This window comes from Passer montanus, unplaced genomic scaffold (assembly GCF_014805655.1).
Source record: "Passer montanus isolate IOZ18808 unplaced genomic scaffold, ASM1480565v1 scaffold125, whole genome shotgun sequence".
NCBI classification, from domain to species: Eukaryota; Metazoa; Chordata; class Aves; order Passeriformes; family Passeridae; genus Passer; species Passer montanus.
In genome coordinates, this window is record NW_024359278.1 from 1428317 (window position 1) to 1450720 (window position 22404).

The 22404-nt window shown below is 40.0% G+C and overlaps 1 protein-coding gene across 2 annotated transcripts; it reads left to right on the top strand.

Moving 5' to 3' along the window:
- The first annotated feature begins 4600 nt into the window (after nt 1-4600).
- On the top strand, nt 4601-20124 carry PRMT9 (protein arginine methyltransferase 9). 2 transcript variants are annotated; one of them, XM_039698449.1, is made up of 14 exons: nt 4601-4751; nt 4968-5065; nt 5615-5827; nt 6250-6398; nt 7266-7502; nt 8002-8169; nt 9218-9320; nt 10373-10479; nt 12374-12566; nt 16199-16382; nt 17501-18212; nt 18901-19054; nt 19451-19573; nt 19763-20124. In XM_039698449.1, the coding sequence occupies exons 3-14, from the start codon at nt 5642-5644 to the stop codon at nt 19976-19978; spliced, it is 2532 nt and encodes an 843-aa protein (XP_039554383.1). In that variant the 5' UTR covers nt 4601-4751; nt 4968-5065; nt 5615-5641; the 3' UTR covers nt 19979-20124. The 2 variants fall into 2 exon arrangements, with proteins under 2 accessions (XP_039554383.1, XP_039554385.1); XM_039698451.1 differs by having other exon boundaries at nt 4614-4734.
- The last annotated feature ends 2280 nt before the right edge of the window (nt 20125-22404 follow it).

The window sequence follows — 22404 nt, forward strand, 5'->3', positions numbered from 1 at the left end:
GGTGGTGGTTGTCTACCAGCTGAGAAGGCTGTGTTGCTCACCCTGTGCCACGTGTCTGCACATGAAATACTCAGTAAAGGAGATACAGACTCACCTTTATGTCTTCATTCAATAAACTACTACAGTCTTGTGAACAAGAACTGTGGCAACAGCAAGACCTTGAGAAGACCACTCAACACTGAATTGTTTCAGTTAAGAATGTAAGGAAGACAGAAAAGGCTTATAGTTATATTTGTGTTTATAATTTAGCTATAATTCATGGTTTCAATGGTTTGACAGTAGTGCAATTCAGAGTGCTTTTCTGGGATTTTCTCAGATTATTGGGAGGTATATATATTTTAGTTGTGAGTGTCTACTTTGGGAGTCAATTCAATCTATTTTTTTTTTCTGTATTTTGCCAAATTGGGTTCCCTTTCCATTTGATTCCAAATTGATCCATTTGATCTTTGGTATCAAACGTATTATTGTTGGACACACAGTAAAGCCTAAACTGCATGTCTGAGATGAAGACAACTGGTGGTGTAACTATCAAGCTTCTTCTCCATGCACTGACCTGGAGAAGTCAAGTATGGAAATAGGTGGGCACTTTACAAATCTCATTTTTATTTACTCCTGTTCATAAAGCTGTATATTGGGAAGTATTCAATTTTGCAAACATTTGGGTTTTTTAATACCTGTTCACTTCAGAAACCAGACTCAGGATGTGTGTTACTCATCTGGCAGCAATCACAGAGCTCAAGTGAGTAAACACAGAATTTCATGATCAAAGGGCAAGATCATGTCCTCATTGTTCATGTAGATAAGGATGGTAAGAAAACACAATTATGTAAAGACAGGGGCAGGGAGAAGGGGCTTAACATGAAGGCTCATGGGTAAGTTGTTGTGGTGCACCAGTTTAGTTGTTCTCTTGCACTGGGTGATTGGGAATTTGCACAGAAGAGTTTTGTGAAGGCTCATGGGTAAGTGTAGTGTCTGAAAATGAGCGTGGCCCCTCCAAATGAGGTGCTGCCTGAACGTGCAGATAATTTGCCTGAAGTCAAGCAGACCAGGAAGGGTTATTGAGAGATGATCCTGAACATTCAGTTTTTCAGCCAGGTGTTTCACCTGCTAGATCACATTATCTGCTGATACTTATTTTCTAATATTACTTAGCTGAGAAGTTTCTACGCTACTCAAAAATCAGTTTAAAAAGAAAAAGGAAACCACCTTAAACAAATAACAAATAATCCTTATCTCTGTTTAGATTACTGGAGCAGCATTTCAAGTATAGGTATACCTTCCATGGGTAGCTTGTTTACTTTGTTCTGCAGTTGTCTTCAGCATTAAAGTTAGAATAATATTTTTCATGGCTGTTTTTAGTTATTTTAGTTTCCCTTTTATAATATAACTTAAGTGTTGTAATGTAGTGGGATCCTATGCTTTGTGTGGTGTCACCCGCACTCAAATTAAGTTGTTTTGTTGTTTTTTTTTTTAATTGAATGTTTGTCTTAGTCCTGGGGATTTTTAGCTGGCAAAAAAACCCAGCAGACCTGAAATTTAGATTTTTCCTACTAAGACAGGCCCATCAGGGGAAATTGGTCCACCTGCCTCAATCATGTTAAGTAAAAATGTATTCCTTTCTAGTTGCACCTAAAAAGAGCAGTCAGCCCAACAGAAATACATAATAATAACACTTTTATTTCCAGAATAAAGAAACTCAACTTCTATTTACATAATAAAGCAAGAAAGCAAACTCACTACTAAATTGATTTCTACACTCAGTCCAGTTAGTCAAAACAATCTACTGGATTTGTACCACCACAGTTATTAAATATGTTTTCCTAAACTTGACCCACCAGTTCAAAATATTGTCACACTCTGAAAAAGCAGAATTATGATTTAAAACAAAAGCTAGAACACTGAGGAGAAATAATAACCTTTTATTTATGCACAACAATTACCTATGTAATGAGCAATAAAAGGAGTTGCCCTTTTACCACTAATTGCCACTAATTAAGGCTCAAAGTGGCTTTATATCAGAAAAATCTCTGCTTTCTGCCACTCCCTACTCAAGGTCATCAAATTTTACAGCCTTCTTGTAGCTTCTTTTAAGAGACTATGACATAGATTGACTGTGTGAAGCTGTAGCAATATCCTGTCCATAAACTGTGTATTTATCTTTGCTTTGGTTATTTTCCTTTGACATTCACTGCAAGCGTGGTTTCAGGAAATACCCTCTTCAAGTCATTTTATACAATAGGCAAACACCAGCATATCATACGTCTTGTTCCATCTTACCTTCCTTACGTTCTTTTCAGATCACCATTCTGATTTTTATGAAAGATGATATTCTGATGTGTGCCTGATTGCATTTCCAGGCTGCATGTTAAGGAGAGACAGATTAGAAATTAGTGAATTTAACTTTCAGTTTTACAGATGTTTTGTTACAGGGAATTATATCAGCTCCCACCACTTCTAGCACACAGCTGTGTTGTTCAAAACATCATTAGCAACAGCAGCCTTCCAAGGCATTATAATTTTTTGTCCTTGTCTACGCACTTTTACCTCTGTCATGGGTTTAACAGAGGGTTTAAGAGTTTCCTTCACTCCCATTTTGCTTATGACAGTGTCATTGCAGTTGACTTGCAAGACCTCAGGGGTGTGATGCATATGTGAGATACCTCGAGGCTGCATGCTCCCTCTCCTCTCATCCATCAGCAGTTCATGTATGTAAACAGACTGGTCTGCAACCACCCACGATGCAGACCAACATTATTTATTCTACTGTCAGCCAATCTGATGATTATTATGGAAATCATGTATATCTCTGATGGGCATTCCTTTCTGGCACTCCTTTACAGCACAAGCTTTACCCAACAAATTATTTTAGAAGGCAGCTGTATGTTTTGTCAGTGTTACAAAGCATTGCATCCTGTGGCCATTTTTTTCCTGAAGTGTTCCATCAAAAAAATGTGAGTGTGAAATTAACAAGTAGCCTCCCCAGCCTTTGAAATTAATGGACTCTTGTGAATTCCAAGGATTTTACACTGCCATATTTTAGTAATCTTCACAAATGGGTCAAAGTAGTACACAGTACTATTTCATTTATGCTTAAAAATATGCATTGTAAAGAATTGATGCTACCCACTAGCATTTATTTGCTCTGACAAAAAATACAGCTGAATTCATTTGGAGAACCATGGAGGGCCAGAGATTATTGCCCATTGCAGTATTTGGTACAGTCCAGCTCTTGTTACACCTCACTGACCACAGGTGATAATTGCACTGTGTTTTTTCTCTAATTTTCGCTCGTGATGTCCCACAGGTGCTAACATTTTCTTTGCCTCATACTATCATTGTCTAGCTAGAAAGCATAATTAAGCCAAAGTCCAAGAAGTTTGCTCCCTATCTGTAACTAATTTAGAGTTCACAGCTTTTTTTTTTCCTTCTTCCAAAACTGAATGAAGACTTGTTGGCACAAATCAACAAGTTGATTGAATAATCCTCCTTTGGAGCTCAGTTCTCATATGAAGTATTTGATACTTTTTTGATACTGATACTTGCACATCCTCATGGACTTCATTCAGCCCAGGTGCTAGAAAAAACATAACACAATTATGTTTTTTCTAGCACAACTCACAGCAATCAACAAGTTGATTGAATAAGGTATTATATCCTCCTTTGAAGCTCAGTCCTCATATGAAGTATTTGATACTTTTTTGATACTGATACTTGCACATCCTCATGGACTTCATTCAGCCCAGGTGCTAGAAAAAACATAACACAATTATGTTTTTTCTAGCACAACTCACAGTTCAGCTGCTACAGCTAAACTGTTCATTGAGACTCACGCTCGCACTCCGTATGTGCTCTTTTCATCTTGTTCAAAATGCTGGCCTGGCATTTTTACACAAAGCTCATTTGTTTCTAAAAGGGCATGCACACACAATATCCACAGCTGTAAAAGCATGGAAGAGCCGCATTCATGCTTTAAAACGGGAAAGCAAAGATGAGCCGCTTCCAAACACTTGATAATTAGTAAACAATGCGGCGGCCTGTTCCTGTCCCAGAAGTAGGACATGACCGAATGAACTCTGCCTTTTTCCAGCTGCACTCCGGGGCTCTGAGTGGGGCTGTTCCCCGCAGCAGACACAGGGAAGGGAAGTGATGGCACAGGCGTGGGAGGGAGCAGGATACGGAACTTGAGATGCGGAGCCGAGCTCTGGATTTTGCTCCTGCCGGGTAGAGCTCTCAATCAAAGGTCCAAGAAAAGCTAGTTTATTACTTAAAGCCTGTGTTGTTCTCATCTGAGGTTCTCGGGAACTTACCAAGAGGGGAATTAAAACTTAGAGTCGGGAGCACCGTGACTGCAGGGCGGTGCAGGGAGGCAGTGCGTTCACAGCGCTGGGCAATGTTTAAGGTGGTGGTTCTTCCGTGCGGGCCGAGCAGTCCCGAACAGCCGGGACCGCCATGGGACCGCATCGTGCACGGCTGCGGATCCCTTCCACAGCCCTGCGCTAGCACGAGCTGCACTGCCGGCTTCCAGAGGCGTGGATGCGGGCCGAGAAGGGACATGGGCAACGGGAACACCTTTACCCTCAGCACTGCCGCCCGCCCGGCGCCTGCGCGATGGCTCCGGCCCGGCAGCGCCATGGCCGCGGCCCGGGAGAGCCGCTCCGCGCACGGCCCCTGACGGCTGGCCTTGGAGCCAGTGACGGATGATCCTGGAGCCCGTGACGGATGGCCCTGGAGCAGGTGGTGCCCGGGAACAGGTGATGCCCGGGGGCAGGGGAAGCCCCCCACAGCCCCCCGCAGCCGGCCGGGGCAGCTCTCGTGGGGCAGCGCCTGGAACCCCGCGGCCCCTCGGCCGCCCTGCCCTGGCCCCGAGGCATCCCCGGCTTTGGTCTGCGCTGTGTTATTTATTATACTGTATTTTTAGGAAAACAAACAAAAAAAGTCTAGTCGTGATGGTGTTGTGTTTTTTGCAGTCCTTCTCCACGAAACCCTCGTGTTCTTCAGCTTTGGGACCTGTCTCTACATAGCCGTGCTCACCTGAGCACCATTAGGAGTTACAGCGGTAACACAGGCAAGTATAAAAATGTGCACATTGTTTCTGGTCGCTGTTTTTAATGTTTTCTTAAGGAAAAAAATCGCCGTGATGCCTTGTGTAAAATAAACTGCGAACTCATTAGCTCTGTGGGCTTTGCTTTATCAAGATGCTGTTGTTCAAGGAGAAGAAATTTAACCTGCAGGTTTTGTGGTTGATTGTGAAATTTATTGAGTGCATAAACTGCCAGTGTGCCACACTGTCTGGTCAGAGACATGCTAAAATGTCTGTTATGAAAATAAATTTTACAAAGTGAGAAATGTAATCTGTTTCCAGAACACCTGGTTTAACCTAGATGTGGTACACTCTTGACTTTTGAATGGTGAACACTCAGAGCTGATGGAATTATCAGCAGCATAAAGATTAGATGTTTTTAAGTCTTTAGGACTTGGCGGGAGATGTCTTTACTAAATGCCAGTGAAAACCGAAATATTTTTTGATCTGTCAACTTTGTGTACAAACGTTTTGACCTGCAGTATATAGTATGATAGTATGTGTGACCTTCTTTGTTTCTGTTTTTTTTTTTAGAATAAGTGAGTATTTACATCCTTCAGAATGCCCAACTCCAACGCCAAACTTCATTCTAACCACAGGAGTGGCCGAGAAGCCAGCAGACGGGAATTGGTTTCCAGATCCTTGCAGAGTGCTCAGCATTGCCTGGAGAACCAGGATTTTGGAACTGCATATGCTCACTATCTCCTGGTACTAAATCTAGCTCCTGAGTTAAAAACTACTGTCAAAGTAAGTGCTCTTTGAATTACTTGGAATTTTATGTACTCTAATTATCTTGAGGTCTTTGTGACATGTTTTGTGGTTTGTTGCATGTAACTGATTCCTGCTTTTATTGAAGACAGAATTGGAAAATCAGTAATAATTGGGATGGCCAATTATTTCTTTAATAAGCTCTGTATGAAGGGAGTTCACAGAAACTTCTTTTAGTCTCTGTGTGTCAATGGCATTTAATAAAAACAGGGCAGTATTGGAGTATTGTTAGTATTGGAGCATTAATGCATACGTGCAGGCTCTCAGTAAACCCTGCTGGGTGCTGATCCTTGTGCGTGGGTGTCCAGGTGTATGTCAGGACACCTCCAGATGTTTTCAGGGCTCAGTTCCCTACTTCTGGCAACTCCCAGCACCTCAGTGGTCTGTGCTTTATTTTCTAGGAAACATTTCAGTATACTCTCTTTAAATGGGCAGAAGAACTGGATTCTCTGGCACGGATTCAAGATCTGTTTAACTGCTATGAACAAGCACTTGAGCTGTATCCCAATGATGAAGTGATCTGTAACAGTATGGGAGAACATCTCTTCAGGTTTGCAGTGATGTATATTCAGTTTTTGTAAGGGTCATGTTGTGAATGCAGACACATTCAAATCTGTTGGTCTCAAATAGCTTAAAAAGAGTAGCCAGTTTTAAAATAAATGTTGTAAATCACAGCAAAAGTGGGGGAAAAAGCCACCATGTTTTGTTGTTGCTCAGTTCTTCTAAGGCTGGAATTTTAAGACTGAAATCATAGATCATAATCCAGGTAGTTTTAGTTAGGTTTCCTTTTTGTAACTTCTTTGTCTTAACACCTCTCTGAGCATTGTATTAAAATGTATACAAATATTTGGTAGATTTAGGGCTTTTTTTCAGTGCTGTCTGATTTGAGATTATTAGGCATCATTAAAACTTGATTCAGATTCACAATTTGGTTTCTTTTAATTTCTTTTTTTTAAAATTGGCACTTCATGCAAAAGCTGGCAACTCAAAAATGTGGTGGTTTTGCAGGATGTTCCAGTTAAATAGAGTACCCACAGTTTTATAGCATTCTCTTGAGTCTCTAACATTCTCTTAAGTTGAGTATCTGTGAGACTGGATTGCAGAGCTGCTGCTGTCGTGTTGTTGCAGTGAATTCTTGTAAATAAAACCCATTTTACTTTGTCAGAAGATGCAGTAGTGTATGAAGGTTGGTGCACACAGTGGTGTTTCTGAGCTGGCTTTGCATTTTACAGTGACTTGATCTAAAGCTATAAATCATTCTTTTTCATAAAGTAATGGCTCTGTTTCTAAAGATAATTTTTCCAACTAACACAAAATATTTCTGTTGTCTTTTAGCTGACGTAAGACCTCTTTACAGACCCTCAGATGTTCACAGCTGCATGCCTACTTTCCATTTGTTTGTCACTTTTGCTCTTAGAATGGGTTTCAGAGACGAGGCAGCTGGCTATTTTCATAAAGCAGTGAAGCTCAACCCCGACTTTGCCGACGCCAAGGAGAATTTTTACCGCGTGGCAAACTGGCTGGTGGAGCGCTGGCATTTCATCATGCTCAACGATGCCAGGAGGAACCTTACCTACCTCAGGGCCATTGAGAGCGCCGTGCACTCAGGGAGCAAATCTGTCCTGGATATCGGAACGGGAACGGGAATCTTGAGGTATGCCACAGCACAGGCTTCACAGGAATTTAATAGAAAAGTGTTGGTTGCCTGACAAAATTTGGCTGGGTGTGGAAGAAATAACTGCTTTGATCCTTTTATGGAGATAGAACTTAAAAAAAACAAGCAAAGCTTTCAGAAGCCAGTGAGTCTGGAGTAGTATTTTTTGCAACATTTTTTGTTACTTGTTGCAGATGCTTTTTGCAATGGTAAGTGCTGCTGAAATTGAAATACTCACATGGGTTTTGAAGCTGTAATGTTATTTGTCCTGTCTTTAAATATTGACTCTAAAGAGTGGATTCAGCATAGCTGAAGGAGTGTCCTTATGCTAACTGTGGTGGTTTTTTTGCTGATAACATACCAAGACGTTATCAACTTGTGCAATATCAGTGTTCACACAAGAGATACCAGATAATCTAAGGATGGTTCTTAGACTTGAACTGGTAGAAATATGAAGCAGATGTGGAGGAGGGGAAAACCCCTGATTCTTGTTTTTCAGTATGTTTGCAAAAAAGGCGGGAGCATCTTTTGTCTATGCCTGCGAATTATCCAAAACCATGTATGAACTTGCCCGTGATGTGGTGGCAGCAAATAATATGGAAAGAGAGATCAAACTTCTGCATTTGAAGTCACTTGATATAGAAATTCCAAAGCACATACCTGAAAGGTACGTTGTTGCTTTCTCTTCTGATGGCATTTGAGTTTGCTCATCATTTCAAGAAAATAGGAAATGTCTTGTGGCCTAAACAGGAAGTAACAGTTCTGTAATATTGCTCATAATGTGAGAAGGTTCTCTGTATCTTTTATGTGTTTAAAGAGCAGAAATGACAACATATTCTTCAGATCATTCTAATTTCTGTTGGTAGACCAACAATGTCTTAAATTAAGGAGTTTAATTCTTTGATGGTGGGAGCTTTGGGGCATACTGCAGCAACGAGAAAAAAAATCAAATTACTATGTCATAAAAGTAATTGTAACACACTTTTATACTTCTAAGATCTTGTGGCTCACTTCTGCAGCCTTTGAATAGGATCGAGTTACCAACATTTAATAAAGTTATGGTGATGGTACAGGCTCATGATTGGAAATGATGAAGCTCCTGGTTTAGGCCAATCAAGCCTTGCCTAATCAGCTGAGCTACTGTAATACATGTATCCCTTTAGTATATATAATGAGTTACTAGATGCCAGCTATTAATAAATTACTGCTGTTCTGGAAGTGTCTCCTCTTATTATGCCATATGTTTTCTCATTTAATTCCAGAGGACTTTAGACTTTAGGGTTGTTAGTCTGTGTAGGAATTTTTTTGTGTTTTGATTATAGTTTTGGGGGTTTTAATTCCTTTTTGTGCACATGCGTGAGTACATACTATTGCACAAAAGATGTATTCTGCAGTATCATTGGCTGTGTGCCCAGGCTGAAACATCTTCCTGTTTTGGCTAGATTCTACCCACACAACTTATTTATAAATGCTGAGCAAGAAGCTTTACAGTAAATTCTTGCTCAATATTTGCTCTCTTTTATCTGCATCTTCAATAACTTCTGACAGCAATTCAAAACACATAACTTTTTGGAAGAATTAAATTGTCCACATGTACTGAAACTCCTGGTAAAAGAGCTCTGGGCTCATATTGGTATGGTGGTTTTTTTTTAATTTAAAAGAATGATTGATTCTTGACAGGAGTGTTTGTTATACATCATATTTTTCTTGTATAGAGTTTCCTTGGTTGTCACAGAAACAGTCGATGCTGGTTTATTTGGAGAAGGAATTGTGGAGAGCTTGATACATGCTTGGGAACATCTGCTTTTACAGCCAAAGGTAGGTGGTGTGGGTACCTGTGCACGTGCACACATTCCAGACATATGGGAATGAGAAACAGTTGTCTTGTAAATGCTTCATTCCTTTTGGTATGCTAAAAATGAGTGATCTGGGCTTGCTCCATGAATTTGATTTTGGTGAGTGGCAGTGGGGCAGAGCTTACATTGTACTTCTGTGAGCTCTGTTCTGAGTAAACATGTGTTTGCAAAGCATGTTTCCCTGTAACCTTCCTTCAGGATGTAACCTTCCTTCATCACAGATGGTTCACTCTTAATCACTGTTCATTCATTTATTTTAAATCTTTTTTGTCCCCCATCTTTGTAAGTAACAGCAAAAGGGTTTGTGTGGATTTTAAATGTACAGCCAATCTAGACAGAAAATGCTGAATTATGGTAGTATTTCTCATTGTAACATTTGGGAACACTCAATTATAGTTTGGAAAATAAATTAATTTATTTTTGCTGATTTGAACCTTTTTGCAAGACTGAGCAATTCCATTGGGTTTAGATTTTACTTTATATTCTGTGGTTTTGCTAGTACATTAAGCAAAGTAGTATGACATGGAGTCTTACATAGCCAAATCTCTGTTAAGCTAATATTCATCCTAATAGAATGACTTACCTTTATTTTGCCCTTGCCTAAATTCCCGCGCATTTAAAAAAAAGTTTTAGCTGGCTGAAACCTTTTGTGTTGTACTGAGTTGAAACTGGTGACCTCTAGTGTTAAGTACAGGAATGATGCATAATGGAAAAGTCCTCGAATGTTTCAGTGTAGTCTGACAGTGTTTTTCCATCTGCATTTTGTTAGAGTTACACACAGGAAGGAGTAGACTGAAGAGTAAAGCTGATACCTGGTTATATTGAGACACTGTATTTAAAAAACTCCTTTAATGGTCTACAGAGTGCCAAAGAGAAGTGATTTTACCAGTCACTAAGAACTTAGCAATGTTTTGACTGTCACTTGAATGGCTCACTAATATGTAATTTAGGCTTTTCAGTGATGGTAGAAATAGGCCACTGTCTCATTGCATGTTGCTGTTCATGTTTTCACAGCCTAAAAACCAAGACATTAGTGCTGGAAGCTATGGCAGAGTTATTCCTGCAAGTGCTACAATATTTGGAATGGCAGTGGAATGCAAAGAGATACGTAGACATCACAGGTGTGTTTAAACTCTAGCACAGCTTGAGCCCACATTTTTTATTTGGGGAAGAGAGACTGGTTGTTTTTATTGACCAATTCTAATTTACTTTATTTTTTGAATGCCTGATTATCTGTTTAACAAAAAAGATTTCTGCTCTCACCATCCCCAGCCCTTTTCCAGGCTGTCTTTTTTTTCCCCACCTCCCTATCCCTTTGAGGTTCAGATTTCCTGGACCTGTTAATCATACAGTTATGCTGAAATACCTGCCTCTAACACATGTTAAAGAAATGTAATTCCTTTTTAGTAAAATTACTTCTTGATTTTTGCATTGGAGATTCTTGGATTAACACTTGGCCTTTATCCTCGTTTTACCCTCTTTATAATCTGCTCTATACCTCACTTCTGGATCTAACCCTGGATCTAACCCCTGTAAAGCCTAAGTGTTGATAACCCCAGCTGTCTTTATCTGTCTGAATGTCCTTTGCCTAATTCTGAACTGGCATACAGTAGAGTTTCTTTGCTGAGACCAGTTCTGACAGTGTATCAATTACTTTCATATTTATTCTAATCTTTTAGAACAGTATCATTGTATGGAGACAGTCTCTGTCTGAGAGGTTTGTTTTGGATTTGGGGTATTTTGTTTAGGATTAATATTATTATAAGTTAGAGAAAATACTGACTTCTAGAGGAGCTCCAGTGCACTGGATGAAAAGCAGCCAGGCTCCATCAGTGATTTCTCCAATGCAGTAGACCTGGACAGTGGCCAGAAAGACAAAGAAGTTCCCATGGTAGATGGTCACAAAATAGTTTCTTTCATGAGTTAATTATTCATCAATTAGAAGAGGTTTTGCCTTGAAACTGAGCATTGACGGTTACTTACAAAATTTAAATACAATGAAAGTTAATTTGCTATTAACTTTGGATTGTTGAATTGATGTTCCATTTTAATAGCTTAAAGTCAGGTGATTAGCAGGACTGAAGTGATTGTCACAAATTCATTACATGCTGTAGGGAAAAAAGTCACTTTTAAATTTCTTGCCTTTATAGTTTGAGATCCCTTTTTACTCCAGTAAGAATATTTAAGATTATTTTAGCAAGTCCTGTTTTTATGTAAAACACTTGCCTGTTTTCAGATTTAAGCTACACAGATCTCTTTGAATTATTCTGATTCACATTTCCTCAAGTGTTTTCACAATCTACAGGAGAGCTTTGGCGTTTGGATGTTTTTTTCTGAGCAGGAGGTCTAATGAAATAGCAGTATGGAAGTATCTCTTTTATCATGGTTTTTATATAATCTAGCACAGTTTCTGCCTTGAACAATTAATACAACTTTTCTTTGAGCTTTTCCTTGTGCTTTAATTTTTCTGAGTGGTTAGAAGTAGACATAGAGCCCAGAATTAAATGAATACATGACTTTTTTCCTGAAGTACATTTAAAAGTGTGTTTAATTTATCATCAAACACTGATTCATCTTGCTCAGAGAATCCCCTTCAGTCCAATTGTTGATAATTTTGCATATCACAGCCATCTCTCTGTGCCTGATCTGATCTTCTACTTTTTATTCTGTCCCAGTGTTTCAGTAATTTTAAGTTATGCTTTGTTGCTTGTGCTCTGATTGGTATTGGGGTTTTTTTCCTAGGATATAGTGAAATTCGTAATATGTATTGAGCTTTTTCTTAGTTTCTGGTGACAGCATTCAGTTCTGATTCTTGAAACTGAGGTGCATTTTCTGTGCTTTAGAGTGCCCTGAAGAAGACAAAAACCCCACAGAACTGTGTTAGTGGTTTTTAGCTTCTCTATCCTAACACTCTGTACATTTAAAAATAATTAGTCAGCCTAGGGATAATTTCCTTTAGGTTTTTGGTCAAATTACCTGCCATTTAATTTCTCCTCTGTTTGCCTTTACTCCCAGAGTGGGAATGCAAGAAGTTGCTGGTGTGTGCTTGTCAAATTCAGTGCAGTTCTTCAGTCCCACATATGCTGCTGCTGGCTCAGAGGAAACTGTGGAGCCCTACACCACCGAGAAGCTCAGTCGTATTCCTGGGGGTTACAGAGCCCTCACACAGCCCTGTCAGGTCATGACAGTAGATTTCAACAATCTACAGGTAATGATTTTTCTTGCACCCTTCTTAACTAATCTTTTTATGGTAGTGGAAGTCCCATATGTCATTTGGTTTTGGGTTCAACTTCAGAACAGTTCACAGGTGCGAAGTTGGCAGGGCTGCTCTGAAATCCTCTGCTGGTTTTGATGCTTGTCTAGTTGTGTGGTGATGTGATTCCTCAGATGACAGTCTGTAAGTTTTTTGAAGGTGGAGTTTTTTTGTTTATTGGGCATTGCTTAAGGAACTTTACCTTACCATAAGATCTAACAGCTGCTGGCCTCAGTACAAGGAGGGGAAGGAAGGATGCAAGAGATCCATCCTAAATCATTTATGTAGTTGTGGAGCTGACTTCGTTTATTTCTCTAAAGTCAGTCTTCACAAAGAGAAAGGCTGTATTTTTCCATCTGGCATAAAAATATAAATGTTACTGGGTAAATGTAAAAGAGGAGATGAAGAAATTATTCTGTTCAACCATTTGATTCCACACTTTAGCTTCTTTGTATCTTAAGGTATTTCTGTAACAGAGCATTCTAAAATCTAGTAGCATAATTTTGTGTGTTTAGCACAAAATACATTTGTATGTGTATGCTAAACAGGCCTGAACTGGAAGGCAAGGACCTCAGCCCCTGCAGCTGAGCTTGCTAAAAAGATGATACAGCTGATCTCTGGTGTGCTTCTTGCTCATTGAGCTGTGGTGAGGAGCTGGCATTGAATCAGAGCTTAAAATAGATTCTCTTATATAAATGAAATTATTCTTGGCTGCTGCTTGGCCAGGAGTTGCAGTTTCTGAATCAATAGCTTTTCCTAGTTGGCTTGTCTGACATCCTGAGATGAAAAATAAAATAAGACAAGGCTCTTCAGTATACTATTGGGAGCAATCTCTGTGACCTAATGTTGCTTCTGCTTCCAGCGTCAAGAAGAAACTATTGCTCTCATCTGAGATGTCTGTTCTTAAGCATCTGCCTGCTGGCAAACATGTAAAGATAATTTTAAAGAGTAAAGAACAGTGTTATTCTTGAAATCATGTTTCAGAAGTGCTCCTTTGAAGTTTTGGTTAGACTAATGGAGTGCTCCTGTCATGAAATATTAAGATATTGTAAGTAAAAAGGAAGAAATGCTTCTGTTATGAATCACTGATGTGATTTGGTATCCTTGGTTACTGTTTGTTGTTACTTTGTCATTGGGCAAATGTGGTAGTTCCAAACACTGGTAGGTTACTTCCAGCATGGATTTTTGTTTTGGGGTTTTTTTTAATGCGTTGTGTCATGGCCATACCTGAATGTTCAATCAATGCAGCTAAAAATGAGAAAAAGTTGTCTTTGTTCCTATTGTAATAAGAAAAAAATCCTAAACTTAAAAACAGTGGCAGAATTACCAACTAAGAACAGAAATTCAGGTAAGAAATCACTTTGCACTAGTAAGGTATTTTGTAAGACCTATTTTCTAAATTCCTATTTCAAAGAACTTGAGGGACGTTGCATTTATTCTGCTTATGCTAACTGTCCAGACCTAAACTGGCAGAACTGAGAAGAAGGCTTGAAATACAGTACAACAGTGTTTTTCAAACTGAGTTGTAGGAGATTTCAAAGACATCAGTACAGATCAGATAAATAAGAAGTCAAAATTCACAAATAATAATAATTTTTAAAAAGCAGCTGCTTTATGGTGATTACTTTATTGCTGCTGCTATTAGCAGCAGCAGCTCAGTCCCTCCCAGGCAGGGGAATGAGGTGTGGCTGTAATTACACTTGCTCCCAGCCTGGTGCTGCCTGTGTGCATGTTTGCTGGCAGCAGATCAGTGCCACTGGCAGGGGAAGTGTTTACCTCTGCAGCCAGTAATTAAAGCTCAGTCTCACTTTCAGGCCCTAAAGGAACTGTGCTTTTGCCAACAGTTACAGATTTTGGCTCTTCCTAATCCTTCATGAGAAGTTGTAGTGTGGAATATGTGAGAAATTGTGGATCAAGACATAGGAAACTTGATAACTGCATTCTTGCTGTAGATTTTCCTTGTGTTTGTAGGTCTTTCTCATTCAGAGGATGTGTGGCATTGAATCATTTTGGGGTTTTACTGCCTATTCCTGTGACATTGCTTTATTTCCTTTGCTCTCTCTTAACAAGACTACTTTATAAATTACCATCCTGATGTGCTGTGGCTGTTTAAATCTGCAGTTGGCATAAAAAATAGAAGAAGATCTTTAGAGTGGCAAATGTGAGAAATAAATGTGGTTTAAGCAGCATGGCAGAGAGCAGGGAAAGCTGAAATAAGCCTTTAAATGTGTTTTTAAGTGATAGCAATGTAACACTGCAGTTACTAGAACCCACTGGATGAGAACCTTGGGCCTGCTGCTGTTGAGGAATAATCAGGAAGAATACTTCTATAAAGTACACTTCTATGCCTCTCCAGCTCCCCAGATGCATGCTTTGTGCTCTTGCTGTCTTATTTCAAGGGGCTTGATGCCAGCAAAGCTTCCACTGACTCCTCTTTCCTTCACTAGCTGAGGAGATACCAAAAGGATGACTGGCAACAAAGCACTTCTGTTGGAGAGCAGTGACATCTCACTGTGAACTTTGTTGTCATTGAGTAATTTTAACTTGCCCGTTGCTCAGCCATCTCAGTTGTAAAACGAGGGATTTACAGGCTCTTGGAGAACACAGAACAAAGAGGGAAGAATAAGAAATGCAGCATGTGACAGCTAGTCCTGTCCTCAGAGCAGGACATAAACTTTTCTTTTGCCATGTGTATTTCGAGATTGAAATGTAAAGAGAACAAGTGTTGACATAAGCAGATCAGGAGGCTGATAAATGTTTTGGAAGGGCTGTTACAAAGCAGAATGGCTGTGACTTGAGAGAACCTTTGGTCCCTTGTGCTTGACTTCCTGTTAATTGGTTTATGCTGGAACTAAAACATTAGTGCTGGTCCTTTTGTACCTCTTTTGCTACCTGTTGGTAGCAGAAGGTAATTCCTGAGAAAAATAAATTGTACATGGAAAAAGACTTAATTCCTGTTACATACTCAAAACTCTGTAGAGTATTGGAGAATGTATAAATGATCCCTTTAGGATAGACCTTAAGGTGTTCCCAGTAGTGAGATTGTATATGCCTTTAATACAAGGGCTACACAGCCCAGATAGCAGATAAAACGCCCTCAAAGATGTTTGACTTCCTATTCTTATAATGACTCTGCAAGCTTGTGTTTGAGCAAATTCACAGTACACAGTATTTCTAGAACTGACTGAACACAGGTTTTAAGTGAAACATGTGCCTGAGCATTGGCTTGAGTTCAGCCAAAAGCCTGGCTCTGTTTTTATTCATTCTTGTAAGGCAAGCCCTGGCAGTCTGAAGTCTTCCTTGCAGTTTTCAGTGAGTTTAAATGTGTGTGTTCTTAGATGTAGGCTTGTTTGCTTCTCACAGATGTGGGCTGTCCACGTGGGAAATGGCTCTTGCATGTGGGAAGACAGTTCCTATGCTAATGAGTAGTAATGATGGTATTGTAGAGGCTTGGTAACTTCAGGTTTCTGTTGGATGCTCTCATGGATTGGTGCAGAAATTTTGGATTATTTAGTTTAGTGAAACCAAATTTTTATTTATGGAAATAAACTCCCACACTTTTTTTTTTTTCTTTTTGCTTTGGTCAGGAGCTGAAAAGCCTGGCATCTAGAAAGCCCTGGAAGCTCAGCCTGCCAGTCACTGAAGGAGGAATACTGGATGCTGTTGTGGTGTGGTTTGTACTGCAGCTTGATGATGAGCATTCTCTGTCTACAAGTCCCAGTGAGGAAACTTGCTGGGAACAGGCTGTGTATCCTGTGCAGGGCCTCCTCGGTATGTCCTGTGGGTTTGCTTGTTATGGTACATTAACTTGGTTTCATTTTGGGTTTGTTTTTTTTTTTTTCATTTTGATAAGTTAGCTTATCTCAGAGATTAGGAAGTCTAAATAGAATTGGAAGTTCAACAGCAATTAGCTGACAGGTGGTTCCTGATCATGTTTCTGGTCTGTAGAGCACAGTCCCTTCATCAGGGCTTATTTGTGAGACTTTGCTGTTAAGCAGATGAGATCTGGGAGAAAGATTTTCATTAAGTTGGGTTTTTTTCTGTACTAAATTTAATGCATTGTGGAGCATCTCCAAAAAGTGGGGCTACTGACTGGCTCACTTGTGACTTAGGAGAGGAAGGGGGGCAAGGTGAGGTAGGAATTGCTAGCTGCTACTGCCACAAAACCAAAACTAAACATTCCTACCCCTTGCCCTATGTGGGATTCACCTTGAATACTCTCCACATACAGGCATTGGCAGTGTAATCTTTAAAAGTGTCCACTCTCTGTTCACCCACCTTTTATTTCCTTGTTTCCTAGAATCTTAGAATATCTCAAGCTGGAAGGGACCCATAAGGATCATAGAATCCAGCTTCCTGCTTCTTGCAGGACTACCTAAAATTAAATCACCTGTCTAAGAGCATTATCCAGGTGCTCCTTGCACTCTGGCATGCTGTGACTGCTACCCTGGGGAACCTGTTCCAGGGACTGATAATCCTGTGGGTGAAGCACCTTTTCTGAATATCCCATCTGAACTTCCTGATGCAGCTTCATTCCATTTCCTCATGTGCCATCTCTGAGAGAGATCAGCACCTTCCCCTCCACTGCCACCCTTGAGGGGGTTCTGGACTGTGATGAGATCTTCCCTCAGCCTGCTCTTCTCCAGGCTGAACAAAACAAGTGCCCTCAGCTCTGCATAAGCCTTTCCCCTGAGGCCTTTATCTTGGTCACCCTGCTCTGCACACACTCTTAATGGTTTGATGTCCTCATACTGTGGCACAGATATGAACAAATGAGATATTGGGTGGGTTGGTTTGTTTGTTTGTTTGTTTGTTTCAAGCACCATAAGACTCCTCAGTGATGTGTTTGTAAAGTAACTGACACGACTTTATTGTGCTCTTCTGCCAAGATTATTCTGTGAAGACTGGAGATACTGTGATGATGGAAGTTTGCTGCCAAGACTGCTACTTGAAGATCCAGAAGATTTCTTCTTTGCCTTCAGAGTGTGGGATGGATTTCAGTGACAGAGACGACACGCTGAGTTTGGGCAATGAGGCTGAATTATGTAATGCTCTGGCTGGACTTCAGACAAGCACCAAACAGGATGGCAGCTCTCCAGTGTGTGTGCTGGAATCCACAGAAATAGCCCTGCTGAATGACATAGCTTACCACGAATGCTTTAAAGCTGCCATGAGCAAAGTGCTGCTGTCATTAAATCCAAGCAAGGACTTGCACTCCATGGACGTTGATGGACATGGCAGCGGGATAAACCTCCAAGAGAATGAAAACATGAGCTCTGTAGGTGTGGATCCTGATGCTTTGTACGTTTTAGATGTATCTGAAGGCTTCTCCATCCTGCCAATTATAGCTGGCAAGCTTGGACCAGTTAGAGCCTACAGTTCTGTTGAGAAAGATCAGCATCAGGCAGCACTTCACGTCATTGCAGAAGTAAACAATTTCCCTAAAGAAACATTAGAGTTTTGGCTCAGCCACTTAGAAGAAGAAAGTGTGGTGCTACAGAGACCCAAATCAGACAAATTGTGGAGTATTATTATCTTGGATGTTATAGAGACATCAGGTTTAATCCAGCAGGAAGTGATGGAAAAGGCTGCAATATCCAGGTACAGTATAAAAGGACAAAAATATTCCTAGGAATCTGTAATTACCTGAAAAATTTTGAGAATATTCCTTGTAACTATGTAATTACTATTACTTCTTCTGTAGAAAAAGGGTTTTTTCTTTGGATTGAACCTCCCAGTGTTTCTGGCATGTTTTTTTTTTTTTAAAGCATCACGATTTCACCATCTCAGATTCTTTTTTTTTTTTTTTTAATGCAAGAATATGGATGATCATATTCCTTGGTCTGTCATAGGTTTGCAGGATAACAAAGACTAGCCAAGGTAGCTTTTAGTGCAGGTTTAGAAAAGCCCAGGTTTGTGTACATGTATGGTTGTCAGAACAACCTGGTCCTGCTAACAGACACCTGGCTGTTCTAACACCACACCCCGTGGTGTGAGAGCAGCCAGGGGGGCAGCAGCAAAGCTGCTGTGCCCCCCAGCAGGAGGAGTGGGAAGGCAGACAGAGGAGAAGTAAAATAATGGAAATGGGTAACTAAGTGTGAAATGGATTTATCCCCTTTTGTGGGCCTAGGGAAACCTTACTGTTAACCTTTGTTTAGTGATGGCACATTATGCCTAGGAACACTTAACTTCAGAGAGAGAACCAGTGTGCCTTTCTTAAATGCATTTACTGTTCTTTCATTACTGTTGATTGATCAGCTTTACAGGTGAAATCCCTCGTATTTTACAGGTGTTTACTTCACAGTGGAGGGAAGATTTTCCCACAGTATGTGTTGGTATATGGGATGCTTGTAGAATCAGAGTCTCTGTTGCTGGAGAGTGCTGTTCAAGGAACAGAACCAACCCTGGGGTTTAATATAGCCCCTTTCATCAACCAGTTCAAGGTAGGAAGCTGGTGGGTAGCTTCCAGGCATGGTTTCAAAGCTGCAGCTGTTTAGCTCTTTTAGATTTGGTGTGAACTATAAAAAATTGAAATTATCAAGAGAGGTTTTTGTGACCACACAGGGACCTTGAGATAAGGTAAAATGGGTGATGTTTGTTTTAGAACTGGCATGGAAGTTTTGTCCCTGTTACTGTACAGAAGAATGACTGTGTTGTTACTGTTCCCAGGCAACTGTATTCCAGTGTTTCAAAAGGGATTAGAGGGCTGTATTTTGCATTTTGTCTGTCTCTGATAGCCATTCCAGTAATTCCTGGCAACTTTAGGGTTATGATTAAGTTCACTACCTTTTCCCTTTGTAATGGCTGTTGCTGCCTGAAGTTCTGGTCTATACTTTCAGGTACCTGTTCGTGTGTATTTGGATCTCTCCACATTACCCTGTGTACCCTTGAGCAAGCCAGCAGAGCTTTTGAGGCTGGATCTCATGAACCCTCTGCTGAACAGCCCCAGCAGAGAAGTGAAGGTGAGTTCTGGGGCCCAGAGTGCATTTAACTACTCTCCTGCAGTGCTGCTTCTTAATTGCTCCTGTAGGCTAAACATTTCAACACAGGATTTATTTGTCCGCAGCTGTCTTGAAAAGGATTGAAATGGCTTGAACTACTTAGGTTTCAAAGAACAAAGTATAACTAATCATTGTTTTAAATATTTTTAGGTACAAATTTGTAAGTCTGGCCGGGTCACTGCCATTCCCTTCTGGTATCACATCCACCTAGATGAAGACCATAGCTTGAACACATCTGATGAGTCCTCACACTGGAAACAAGCTGCAGTTGTTCTGGATGAGCCCATCCCAGTTCAGGCTGGAGATGAGCTTGTACTTGATGTACAACACCATAAAAGCAATATCAGCATTACAGTTAAAAGGTGAAGAATGTCCTGTGTGATTTGTGCTTTATTACCTATGCATAAACTGAATGTTCAGAACAACACTGCTGTTACTTTGTATTAAAGTCTAAACTTTATTTACTGATCAAAAAGGGTGATTTGTTGCTGTAATAAAAGACACTTAGGTTCCACTGGTGGATTAAAATTTGCACTGTAAGGGTATCCTACCAAGCTAGAGGAGGTATTGTCTTCACTGCAGCACAGACTTGATTGCTGGCTCGTGTAGTGACTGCAGCAGTGGGACAGTGTTTTGCTACCAGGTCAGCTGTAGTGAGGGGAAAAAGCAGCTGGGTACCTGTACCAGCAACAAACAGCTGTGGCTGTTTGGGACAGAGTCCTTGTTTCTCAAACTGTGATTCAGCTCCTCAGTTGCCAGAGCCTCCTACATCAGTGTATTGAGATGTGACCCTTGTGGGAGGACTGAAGAGCATTCCAGCTGCAGTATCAGATCACAAATTAGTGCTGCACACAGAGCATTCTAAAAAGCTGTAAAGGAGGGCTGTTGGGTAACTCAGGCTATATAATGGAAGGTAAATCTGGTAAACTTTTTAGAATCCCACAGAGATTTTTTTCCTAGGGAATACAGTGGGAATTAACTTATCTGTAGAAAGTTGTATAAAATACATCAATCACTGCAGTGCTCCTGACACTCTTCTACAGCATTACATCTTGGTATAATGCAGGTAAGCAGTTCCTTCTACTAAATTTGTATACACATGGAAGACTATAAAAGCTTTGAACTCAGCACTGATTCTACCTCTGCAGAGAGGAGGAAGACTGTTACCAAGATTTTTCTCTAACTAAGCTTCTTTTTTACTGTGCATTTAATGGAGAAGAGGCAATTCCATGATCTTGCTTTAACAGCAGCCACTATAAAGAGCATCCAAAAATGATTCTTCTGTAAGTTCAGGGCCTGCTGAAGTCATTATATACTCTTCATTAGGTCAAACATTTCAGATAGTTTAACTTATTTCTATATATCAATTTATGTTCATTTCTGTAAAGTCTGCTCAGTTTAACTTCAGGGACTGTTAGAGCTGGAGTTGTTCCAGCCTCAGCTGAACCTGCACCTGAGAAATTACTGTAATAAAGCTGCTTTTGGAAGGGTGAAAGAAACATCTCCATTTTATTTTTTTCAAAAGTAGAGGCACAAAGTCATGTTTTCTGAAGATAATGTAACTGGATACCATCCTTCATCCAAGGGGTACAGTGTATAATGAAATGCAAGTGAGTTAGAGTAGGACAGAGGCTTTTGATACTACATAAAAACTAGTGTTTCTTAAACCTAAAACCATGATCCATAAAATTTTAAGTTAGTCTGACACAACTAAATCTGGCAGGTACGTGGTGACTTCACCAGAGTGCAGCTTTATAGAAAAGTGTTTAGATTTCTTGTGCAGGAACACCTCTGCTAAAAACAAAAACCTTACAGAGTAGGTTAGGTGTATTTATTAAGATTTTAGTAATTAAGATGAAAGCAAAATGATTTTGAGACAAATGAAGGACATTCTAGTCTCCTTGAGTAAGGCATGAGCAAGCCTCAAGACTTCTGATTAAAGAACTTGGGAGGAGATTTGGCATAAAACAACAGAGGAATAAATACAGTTAAGAGGAAAATGAACATTTGCAAATTAACTTTTTATGTAATTTTGATAGGTTTTGCTGTGGAATACTGTGGTAGTGGTTTTCAAAAGACAGGGAAGGTATCATTGCAAGATTTGTATTTATTTTTTAAATTCAGTAGCAGTCATTAGGGAAAGGTACAATCCTATAAGCTATGGCAATTAAAAAAATAACTTTTCTCCCAGAAAAAAACAAACAAGCAGGAATATTATGTTGTGCAAATAGAATAACTGAACAATAATAACTTAGTAGCTTTCAAGAAATACTCTGAAAGAAGTAACCAAGACACTTAAATAGCTGTTTTCCTATCAAGGTCCTCTCAACCTGTTTTACACCAAACAGACATAACTTCAAGTGTTAAAAAAAACCGCTTGAGAGTGAGGTTTTTGAAGAGCTAGAGTGCAGAAGTTACTCTGCTTGCAGCAGCCCTGCTCCTTCAGATATTACTCCTACCCCTGCCCCTTTTTACCTGTGTACATGTAGGAAATCAGGTTATTTCTGGTAGTGGCTGCACTGAGGTCCCAATGCACTGTGAACCTGTGCAAGTTGTTTCCTTTTAGAGCAAAGCTGGTACATGCAACCTGGGATCAAGCATGGATTAGAACATTCTGACTCTTCAGAAACCCAAACAAGAATTCCCTTTACAGTGCAAGCCATGAAGTACTGAAAGCACAAACTCTTGCAGTAATTCTACTTAAGATCCTCTTCCTTTATGAGGATGGTTGTAGTCATGTGTCATTCACACTGTTAAATTACTGTAATAGTAAATCAAAGTGATAGAAGATG

Excerpts from the sequence above, each read along its gene's own strand:
- PRMT9 (XM_039698449.1), top strand. The coding sequence starts at position 5,642 with ATGCCCAACTCCAACGCCAAACTTCATTCTAACCACAGGAGTGGCCGA. Across the intron at positions 8,170-9,217 it reads CCAAAGCACATACCTGAAAG|AGTTTCCTTGGTTGTCACAG; the intron begins GTACGTTGTTGC and ends TTTCTTGTATAG. Across the intron at positions 12,567-16,198 it reads TAGATTTCAACAATCTACAG|GAGCTGAAAAGCCTGGCATC; the intron begins GTAATGATTTTT and ends TGCTTTGGTCAG.